The sequence below is a fragment of the Vombatus ursinus genome, unplaced genomic scaffold (assembly GCF_900497805.2).
Source record: "Vombatus ursinus unplaced genomic scaffold, bare-nosed wombat genome assembly UNPS02010822.1, whole genome shotgun sequence".
NCBI lineage: Eukaryota > Metazoa > Chordata > Mammalia > Diprotodontia > Vombatidae > Vombatus > Vombatus ursinus.
The window spans coordinates 329557-340475 of record NW_020950600.1 but is presented as its reverse complement, the minus strand read 5'-3'; the positions used below and the strand labels follow the sequence as shown (position 1 = coordinate 340475).

At 47.8% G+C, this 10919-nt stretch overlaps 1 protein-coding gene and 1 long non-coding RNA gene across 3 annotated transcripts in view; both read left to right on the top strand.

The window, feature by feature from the left end:
• Positions 1–2728, top strand: part of SHKBP1 (SH3KBP1 binding protein 1) — a 7491-nt gene extending 4763 nt beyond the window's left edge. Inside the window, exons 13-18 of the mRNA XM_027855340.1 lie at positions 227–397; positions 577–732; positions 1227–1323; positions 1542–1720; positions 2018–2135; positions 2300–2728. Of these exons, the coding sequence (XP_027711141.1) occupies positions 227–397; positions 577–732; positions 1227–1323; positions 1542–1720; positions 2018–2135; positions 2300–2531 (953 nt within the window). The 3' untranslated portion in view covers positions 2532–2728. The remainder of the gene's footprint in view (positions 1–226; positions 398–576; positions 733–1226; positions 1324–1541; positions 1721–2017; positions 2136–2299) is intronic.
• A 7968-nt stretch (positions 2729–10696) lies between these two features.
• LOC114038180 overlaps positions 10697–10919 on the top strand; it is a 3047-nt gene continuing 2824 nt past the window's right edge. For both annotated transcript variants that reach the window (XR_003568547.1, XR_003568546.1), the window contains exon 1: positions 10697–10854. This is a non-coding gene — a long non-coding RNA (uncharacterized LOC114038180). The remainder of the gene's footprint in view (positions 10855–10919) is intronic.

Below are 10919 nucleotides of genomic sequence, written 5' to 3'. Positions count from 1 at the left end.
CTGTCTCTTCCCCCGTCCCTGCCTCTTCTGTCTCCCTCATTTCCCCCGTTTCCTCTGTCTCTTCCCCCGTCCCTGCCTCTTCTGTCCCCCAGTTTCTCCTTTCTCTGTCTCTTTCCCTGTCCCTGCCTCTTCTGTCCCCCCTCCTCCCATCTCCCCTGTTTCTCTGTCTCTCCCCTTATCCCCCTGCCACCCGGTGTCTGACACTCTCTGCACCCCCCGGCTCCAGGTGATAGCGGTAACTGGCTGGAAATAGCCTATGGCACCAGCTCGGGGGGGGTCCGCGTCATTGTGCAGCACCCAGAGACCGTGGGCTCAGGGCCCCAGCTTTTCCAGACTTTCACTGTGCACCGCAGTCCTGTTATCAAGATCATGCTGTCTGAGAAGCATCTCATCTCTGGTATGTGGGGCTCCGCTCCTCTCCCTGGCCTCGAGGAGCCTTAGCCCTCTTAGGTTAGGTTGCCTCTGGTGGGGGAGGGTTAGGGGAAGGGGTCAGGCCAGGGGCTCCCAAGGGTAAGGGAAAGGGTTCTCATGTCCCTAGTGTCTTCCCCCTGCCATTGGCCTGTCTTCTCTCTCTAGTCTGTGCTGATAACAATCACGTGCGGACGTGGTCGGTGACCCGTTTTCGGGGCATGATCTCCACCCAGCCAGGCTCTACCCCCCTGGCCTCCTTCAAAATCCTGGCGCTGGAAGCGGCAGACAGCCACGGGGGCTGCGGTGCTGGCAACGACATTGGTGATGCCTCTGCGCAGGCCCGCTTCCTGATTCTCCCTCCCTGGTCCAGGCAGCCCATGCCCAGCCCTCGCCCCCTCCGTCCCTCCCCCGTGGCGCTCTGCCTCCGACTGGCAGCTTTCGTCCTCCTGTCCTCCGTCCCCTCTGTCTGCCCGTGCGCCCTCCCCATTATGGCTCTGGGGGTATTGCACTAGGAGGATTCTCCATTCCCAGCCCCCTCTCTCTCTCTCTCTTTCTGTACCTCAGCCCACCATTTTCCCCTTTTCCCATTTATTTGAACTTCTTGCGTAGCAGAGTTTCCTCAGCAGGGGGTCCCCAGGTCCCGTCCCTCGCCATACCTCATCCCCTGTCCATGGTCTAAGCCCCCTGAGGGGGGCTGGTCCCTCTGACTCTCAGGAGAGTTTGGGGAGTAAGGATGGACATTGGGAGGGTGCTGAAGAGCCCAGGCAGGGATTGGGGACCTGGGGGTGACCTGTGACCCTTTGGGTGCTGTCCAGGCCCGTATGGGGAGCGGGATGACCAGCAGGTTTTCATCCAGAAGGTGGTGCCTAACTCCAACCAACTCTTTGTGCGGCTGTCATCTACCGGCCAGCGGTGAGGACCCCCTGCTCCCGCACCCTGTCTTCTTCTGCCCCTCCCCCTGGGTCCCAGACCACGGCATTGGGGAAGACTGGATTCCTTAGGTCATGGGGGGCCTGGGAACATGGGGGGGAATAGAAAGGGAGACCCCAGGAGAGGGGGGTCAGGGAGGGCCAGAGCCTGGCCCCTGGGGTCCCAGGGAGAGTGATCCCTGCCTCCTCCCCTCGGACCAGAGTGTGCTCGGTGCGTTCTGTGGACGGCTCTCCTACGACGGCGTTCACTGTCCACGAGTGTGAGGGTTCCCGGAGGCTGGGCTCACGGCCCCGACGCTACCTCCTCACCGGCCAAGCCAACGGCAGCCTCGCCATGTGGGACCTTACCACGGCCATGGACCGGCTGGGCCAGGCTCCAGGTAGATCCGCTGCCCCTGCCCCCCCCCAAGCCCCTGACTCTTCCTTCCCCTAAACCGCTGGACTTTGAGTCAGGAAGACCTGGGGGCAAACCTTGCCACCTCTGGGATCTTGGGCACATTGCTTCTTGTCTGAGCCTTGGCTTCCTTGTCTATCGGATGAGAGGGTTGGCCTAGATGATCTCCAGAGCCCTTCAGGCTCTAAATCTGTGCTCCTGGGGTTTCTCTGACCCTCACCCGGCCCCTGGTTTCCCCTGTACTCTGCCCCTGGGAGCCCTGACCCCGTCCCTGACCCTGCAGCGGGAGGCCTGACAGAGGATGAGTTGTTGGAACAGCTGGAACAATGTGAGCTGGCCCCCCCTGGGCCGACTGTGCGGAGCCTGGCCCCCAGCCCCTCGCCCCGGGCTTCCATCTGCAGGTATTTGGGAGAGGCGGTGAGGGGCCCCCCCGTTAGGGTAGGAATGGAGGACACGGGGGCCCCTGAGGGCGTGGGATGGGGGTCTGGTCTCTGTTCACGGGGGGAGTAGAGGGGGGCTGGGTGGCTTCCCCTATCTCTACTGATGTGCAATTCTACCCCCACAGCTTCCAATCAGAGGCTAGCATAGACTCCAGTCCGAGTCATCGAGGGAGCCCAGGCCCCCCACAACCGGAGGCCCGGAGGCGCGGGGCCGGTAGCTTTGTGGAACGGTGTCAGGAGCTAGCCCGGAGTGGGCCAGATCCCCGCCGGCCCCCCACGCCGGCCCCCCGGCCTCACCCAAGCTCTGGGGTTCCCCTGTTAACCCCCAAGGCTCCACTCAGCGAGACGTCCTTCTGAATGCCTGGTCTTCCTAAGGGAGGATGTGTGAGGTGCTTTCGGACGTCTGTCCATTGTCCCATTCCCTCTCCGTCACTGTGGGGTCGGGGCTGGGGTCCCCATGGAGCTATCGCTGTTAAAACCCTGCCACAAGAAGCCAAAATCACAAAAAAGCATTCTCCCCACTGCACACCAATAAAGTGTTCCTCATTACTGCCTCTGTTGTCCTCAACGGTCATTTCCTGGTGCTAGGCTCTGGGCTACTTCCTGCCATAACTTGAAGGCCTTTTTATTTTCTGGCTCTCTTCCCCACAACTGCTTCTGGGGAGGAAGGAAAGAAAGGTCTTTGTGGCCTGTGGAGACTTCAGATACCAGGTCCAGGAATCCAGCTTGGATTTATGGGTGATGAGAGGCCTGAAAGAATGGGTGCCTCTGATTGCTAGGTAAATACCGAGGACCTTTGCCACCTTCCAGAGATCAGGAGATGAGCCGTAGGAGCAGAAGGTTACCAGTTTTCCCAAAAAAGAGAAGAGAGCTGAGCTTGCAAATCATAGGTCAGGACATTTGGCCTTGACATTTGAGGGTGTGTTGTTATTAACAGAATTGTTGGTAAATGCCTAGAAAAGGAAGTGGTGACCAAGCCAACCAGCACATTTCAAGAACTGGTCATGCCGCTGCTAACCTCATTTCCCTTTTTGTTGGGAGTTAAGCTTGTAGGTTAGGGAAATGCCGTAGATAGAGTTTACCTAGCTTTGTAGGAAAGGGCTTTCATGCTGTTAGAGACAAGAAGAAATTGTGGGCTCCAGTGGAGTGAACCAGGGATCTGCCATGTTGGCACAGTGCTGCAAGAGATAGCCATCATACTGGATGACAAAGTCAGGATCAGCAGCCTTGGTTGTTGGGATGAATTTAATAAGATGAAATTAAGAGTGGCAGTTTGAAAAAGATCTGGAGAGGGACAGCTAGGTAGCATAGAGGAGAACCTGAGTTCAAATCCAGCCTCAGACACTATGTGATCCTGGGCAAATCACTTAACCCTGATTGCCTTCGCCTCCCAAAAAAAAAAAAAAATGAGAAAGAAAAAGAAATGGAGATTTCAGTGGACCATAAGCTCAATATGCGTCAGCAAGTTCAACCTCCTCAAGTTATAAATGGGGAAACTGAGGCACTGAGCGTTTAAGTGGCTTGCCCAGGGTCCTGCAGCTAGTGTCTGAGGTGGGATTTGAGCCTAGGTCTTCCTGATCCTGATTCCTATGTCTTATCTACTATCACCCTGCCTCTTAGACTATACCCAGTGGAATTTTTTTTAAGTGCAGAGACTTTTTTATTCTTTTTTTCCAGTTCCAAATTCTCTCCCTCCTATTCCCCCCTCCCTTGCTATTAAGAAGGCAAGAAAAATGATACCCATTATACGTATGTATAGTCATGCAAAACAAATTTCCACATTAGCCATGTTCCAAGAAAAATAAAAAAATTCTATTTCAATCTGCATTAGTCTTACCAGCTGTCTGTCAGGAGGGGGATAATAGTATGTTTCATCATGAGTCCTTTGGGATTGTGATTTGTTACTGTGTTGATCAGAGAAGCAAAGTCTTTCACAGTCGATTATAATTTTGCTGTGACTGTCAGTTGTTCTCCTGATTCTGCTCACTTCCCTCTACGTCAATTCATACAAGTCTTTGCAGGTTTCTCCAAAGCCAAACCCTGCATCGTTTCTTTTTTATCATTATTATTTTTTTATTTTCATGTTAGTCATGTTGTAAAGAAGAATTAGAACCAATAGGAGGAACCACAAGAAAGAGGAAACAAAACAAAACAGAAGAAAAAAAAAGTAAATAGTATGCTTTGATCTGCATTCCAACTCCATAGTTCCGTCTCTGGATGTGGATAGCATTTTCCATCATGAGACCTTTGGAGATGTCTTAGATCCTTGCGTTGCTGAGAAGGGCTCAGTCTATCAAAGTTAGTCATCACACAATGTGGCTGTTACTGTGTACAACGTTCTCCTGGTTCTGCTCACTTCACTCAGCATCAGACCATTCAAGTCTTTCGAGGTTTTTCTGAAGTCTGCCTGCTCATCATTTCTTATAGCACGATAGTATTCCATTACGTTCATATACTACAATTTGTTCAGCCATATCCCAATTGATGGGCATCCCCTCAATTTCCAATTCTTTGCCACCACAAAAAGAGCAGCTACAAATATTTTTGTGCATGTGGGTACCTGCACCATTTCTTATAGAGCAAGAGTATTCTATCCCATACATATGCCACGCCTTGTTCGGCCATTCAGTGGGACAAGAGATCATCACTCCTGTGGCATTTTATTCTTCTTACTGTCCTGGCCAGGCTTGACTTAGTCTCATAACAAATGAAATGAAACGCTCCTAGACCATCAAACGTTTAACACAAAGGAAGCTCAAGGATCACTACCATAGAAGTAGCAAGGATACAGCACTGTCCCAAGGTAGTGAGTCTGAGAGACATATCTGGTCAGAAAGGTGTGTGGAGTGCCCCCACAGTAGGACGTCTGTCAAGTCTGAGGAGTGTCCACTTTGGGGCTTTTTATGCCCCTGGCTTTGTCAGTGACTTCAGCCCTGGTCTCCTGAATCGGTCCAATCTCAGGGATGGCTTCCCTGTCTTTCAGGGGAAAACTAACTTAGCAGGGATTCTGGCGGGAATATTGCTCCTACTAATCTGTATCAGGCTACATCTGGGGGATTGTGTTTGGTTCTAGAGTTCACTTTTTTAAATAACTCAACAAAACTCTATTACAAATATTAGAATGTAAATGACTTGTGGCCATATACAACATTAAAGAAGAAGTCTCCATAACATGGTACCCATAGCTTCTCAATCCTGGTCCTGCCCTTCCATTTCCTCCTGTAGTCTTTCCCCACTCATTCTGAGTGCCAATTTTACGGAAGACATCAGTAAATTGGAAACTTCCAAAGGAGACTAAGCAAGTTGGTCCAGAGACTCCACATGATGCCAATATGATGACCCATCAAAGGAACTAGGGATGGTTCTTCCAGAGGAGAGAAGCCCCAAGGGACCCCTGAGAGAGCTATGTGCTGGTGTCTGAAGGGTGACCATTTAGAAGAAGGATCGGATATGTTCTTAGCTCCCCAGAGCAGAACTAGGAGTGATGGGTTGGTTTCCAAGAAACACATTTAGGTTGGATGAAAGAAAAAATCCTGATGATTGGAGTCACCCAGAAGTCAAATGGGCTAATGAGATGTGGTGGGTTCAATTTGTCAAGTCTTTTTTAGGTGGGTGCTTGGGCCTGGTGTCTCCCTCTTTAAGTCAAGCTGGATAAGAGAAGGGGGTGGTGAAGTGGGGAAGGGAATAAGCATTGTTAAGCACCTACTGCGTGCCAGGCACTGTGCTAAGCACTTTATAAACATCTCATTTGATCCTCACAACCCTGGAAGGTGAGTGCTATTATTATCCCCATTTTATAGCTGAAGAAACAGCTAAACAGAAAATAAGTAACTTGCCTAGATTCACCCAGCTAGTAAGTGTCTGAGTCTGGATTTGAACTCAGGTCTTCCTGACTCTGGACTCAGCCCTCTATCTACTGCACCCCCAGATGCCTTCCTGATTAGCATCTGTAAAGTACATTATAGACAACATTCTGCTTCAGGTACAGTAGAAAAACTTGATGGTCTCTGATGGCCAGACCATGAGATTCTGTGATCAAGGCTGGGCTCTGTATTATGAAAAGTAATGAGAGATTAACCAGAGTTGGATATTTAGAATTTAGAGCAAGAAGGAACCTTAGAGGTCCTCTCATTGGACAGATAAGGAAAAGTAATCCAGCACTTTTTATTCCTGACAGCTCTGGTCTATAACTCACTGTGATTGAAAGTTGGAGGATGAGAGGTTGGGGTGGAGGTAGATCCTGGACCATAGGTTGCTTCTCAAAGTACCACAATGAAGGGTCAAGACCTTTGCAATCCTGACAAATTTCATCACTAATGTTCTAAGGGCCAGTCTCAATGACAACCAGAGGGAGTAGAAGCATATCTCCTGCTGCCCACTGGGGCATGATAGGCTAAGAAGAAGCCCTACTCCAGTCCTGCTCATTCTTTTGACCTTCCTGGAGCTCAGATAGAATGGATTGCTTCAGGATATGGTGAGCTCCCTAGAACTAGAGGTGTGTAAGAAGAGAATGCTAGTCTGGGATGCTATGGAGATTTCTACACAAGTATGAGATAGCTGCCTTCTGAAGACGCTTCCCATTCTGAGATTCTGAAATTCTGTGAAGTCTGTTCTCTTCCATTATGGGGGAAGGGACGAAGACCAGTTTAGAACACAGAGCACCTGGAACATAGGCACAGCTAACATTTGAATAGTCAGCTCTTTATTCATTTGCAAGAGTCACATTTTAGGCAAGAGAATGACAAATTGGAGTAGGTCTGTAGGAAGGTGAAAAAGATCATGAGACTGGAGAGCACCTTTTACCTTTCATTGGAGAATTGATTTAGTACTTTGCATATTCTGACTGAGCCAAGACAATTTGTCTTTCTATGCCCACAAGGGAAGAGCTCTAACATAGATGTGCAAAGAGGTGCTGTAGCCAGGTCTTTTTCTAAAATGGGGCAAATCTGAACATTTTATTGTCTCTTTTTATTGAACCAAGAATGCAAAAAGATAAGTAAGGGCAGTGTGGAATTAGGAACAGCTGGAATATTCCAGGAACAAGTAATACATAAAGAGTATAAGGTTCCAACAGGTTGATCAGCTGTTTTCTATTGAGAGAGAGAGAGAGAGAGAGAGAGAGAGAGAGAGAGAAGTTTCCCTTGGGAAAGACAATTTCCCATAATCATTCAGAATAGCAAGGTGTAGTCTGACCATAGCCCTTTGCTAGAATGTCAAGTTGTAAAACCTGGAAAGACTTGTATAAACTGATGCAAAGTGAAACGAGCAGAACCAAGAAAACATTGTACACAGTAACAGCAACATTGTATAATGACCAACTAGGAATGACTTAGCTCTTCTCAGCAATACAATGATCCAAGACAAATAAAAGGACTGATGATGGAAAATGCTATCCACATCCTGAGGAAGAACTGATGGACTCTGAATGCAGATTGAATTTTTTTGTTTTTTTTTTTCCTTTTGGTCTTTCTTCTTCCACAACTGTGACTAATACAGAAATATATTTTACATGATTGCACATATATAACCTATATCAGATTGCTTACCATTTTAGGAAGAGGGGAGAGGAGAGAAGGAGAAAAATTTGGAACTCAAAATTTTGTAAAAATGAATGCTAAAAATTTTCTTTACATAATAAAATACCATTAAAAATAAAATAAGACCTCCAAAAAACAGAATGTCAAGTTCTAGTGCAAAAGAAAAAGATAAGCCTAGAACCTAGTTTCCACCCATTCAAGGGTCAGTTGAAGGAACCAGAAATTCCTCAAACATAGTTAGTATTTAATAACTGCTGGTTAATCTATTGAAGAGAGGCTGAACCAGACCAAGTGCACACTGAGGAAATCCATAATGGAAGAAACAAAATCTTGGAGAGCACTGAGACATAATTTTATAAGATATCTCAGGGAAGGGAAGGTACCAAAAGGTTCCCCCCCCCCAAAAAAAATTAGTGCCTCCATCCAAAATGGCAACTTCTCCTCAATAGCTGTTAATTCCCATGTTTATTTCCTCCTTCTTATAAAATCTTCTCTTGATTCTAGCCAAAAGACCAAGAAAAATTTTCTTTCCACAGTCTTTATGAGAAATGCTTTTAGACATATTGAAAGCATCCATGAAGAAAATATGAGAAGGAAACAGTCAGGCTTCTGTAAATTATTTTCTTTTGTTGTTGTTCAGTCATGTCCAACTCTTCATGACCCCATTTGGGGTTTTGTTGATGAAGAACCTGGAGTGGTTTGACATTTTCTTCTCCAGATCATTTTACAGATGAAGAAATTGAGGTAAACAGGGTTAAGTGACTTGCCCAGGGGCACACAACTAGGATGTATCTGAGGCTGGATTTGAATTCATAAAGATGAGACTTCCTGACTCCAGGCCTGATATTCTATCTACTTTACCACCGAGCTGCCCACTATTTCCTACATTAAACCATATCTTTGAAGTTGCACTATTGGTTCAGAAGAGGAGAGAATCTAAGATTCCTCTGTGTTTATCAATCAACAACAACAACTTGACCTGGTAAGGTACAGTGCAACCTGAAAGGTTCTCCTCCAATGAGGAGTCATACACATGTTAAGATCATATCAGAGGGGCAGGTAGGTGGAGCAGTGGATAGAACACCAGCCTTGGATTCAGGAGGACTGAGTTCAAAATCTGGCCTTAGATGTATAACATTTACTAGCTGTGTGACCCTGGGCAAGTCACTTAACCCCATTGCCTAACCAAAAAAAAACCCCCCTAAAAAAGATCATATTAGAGTCCTTGGTAAATGAAACCACAGAAATAACTCCAGCCATCTTTTAATATTAAATGTTTAATATAATATATAATTATATGTGATATAATAATTAATTAAATTTATTGATATAATAATTTAAAACTAAAGTTTTAAATTTTTTAAATTTTATACTTAAATACAAAACGAGGATAAAAAAAAAAACATTGTCATGTACACAGCAGACCATAAAGGGTGATTCAATATAACTTTAATTATTAATGTTAACCAGGCATGTACAACAGACATGTCTGCTCATGAAAAGCATTCACCACATCCTGAGGATGTCCTCTGCAATGTCTGAGTGGAGGAGAAATTCCCCTCTAAGCTCTCTAAGATACTGTCCCAAAGCTGTGTGAGCTTTCTGGGGAGGTGACGATTTCCTCAGTGTTGGAGATCTTTGAGCGGGTTAGGTGACAATTTGTCTGGGGTGTTGAAGGGATGGATGCACCTGCAAGTACAGGTCAGACTAGATCCCCTTGGAGCCCCCTTTCTGTTATGAGAATATGAAGGCTAGAAAATTCAATTCTATTGAACAATTATTAAAGGCTTACTGTGTTCAGATCACACAATGGACTTGAAATGCCAAGACTTGCTATTTAAACTACCCAGGGCACAGCAAAGGCCCCCTAGCCTTCAGTGCGTTTGGAGCACTCTATCACCTAGAATGCAGAGACTCTAGAGTACTAGGGCACCCTGAATTTTGAGGCCAGGGGAACCTAGCAGAATCAGCTACAAAGAATTTTGGAGTTGGAAGGTCCATCCATCTATCAGTCACCTAGGCCAGTCCCTACCCAACAAAGAATTCCCACCACAACACACCCTACCAATGGTCATCTAACCGCTACATGAAGACCTCCAGTGGGTGTTCCTCCCCTTCCCCTTCCATCCATCACCTCCTCAGACAGCTCATTGCAGTTGTGGGGAGCTCCAGTTGTTTCGAAGTCCTTGGGTTTTTTCTTCTGATGTCATACCTAAACTCTCTGTTTCCTAGTTCTGTCCTCTGGAACCAAAGAGAACAAGTCTAATCTCTCTGCCAAGTGTTAGTCCTTTAAATATTTGAAAACAGCTCTCTTCTTTCCCCCCACCCCACCACATCCCAGTCTTCTCTTTCCCAGGCTAAACATCCCCACTTCCTTCTACCAATCTTCACAGAGCATGGACTCAAGACCTTTCACCAGACTGGATGCCGTTTCTCTGGGCACTTTCCAATTTAACAATGTCCTTCCTAAATTGTGGCACTCAGCTGGGGTCTGGCCAGGGCAAAGGATGGCAGACCTTACTCCTTTTCCTGGAAGGCATGCCTTTTGATGCATTCTAAGATCACACTAGCTTTTGGGGCTGCCATGTCACAGGCAAGCTGCCTAGAACCCAGGAAGTGGTGACCCAGATCCCAGGCGAGTCTAGAATACAACCTAGAATCCCAGAATAAGAATTCAAGAAGGTAGGGGTGATCCAGAAGGGGCACTGGGCTCCAGTAACTACCCCACTCCATTTTTCTCCCTTCTGCTTCCCATGGACCAGGATGAAGATGCAGTTGCTTAGCAACCAGAGGGTGCAGTTTGGGATGACTCAAAGGAGGAGGAGCCAGGGGTACAGAATCCTCCCTGTGCTAAGAACCTGGGGTGGGGGGTGGGGGCGGGAAATATCATCCCAGAGTTGGGGGTGGGGTTGGGTTGGACTCCTCCCTGTTTTAAGAGGCGGGGCTGCTGAGGGGCGGGGCTTTCAGGCCCGGAGTTGGAGGGTTTTGGCCAAGCCTGAACAGGCTGACCTGACTCCCCCTCCCCACCTCCGAACAAGGGAAGGAAGGAGGCGACGGTCTGGGGTGGCAGGGCAGACTGGGGCAGGGGCGAGAAGGCCCTGTTGAGGGTAGAGGACTCCGGAGTCCTGGCCTGGAAACAGCAGGTAGGGGGGGCTGGGAACCACACACACACACACACACACACACACACACACACACACACACACAC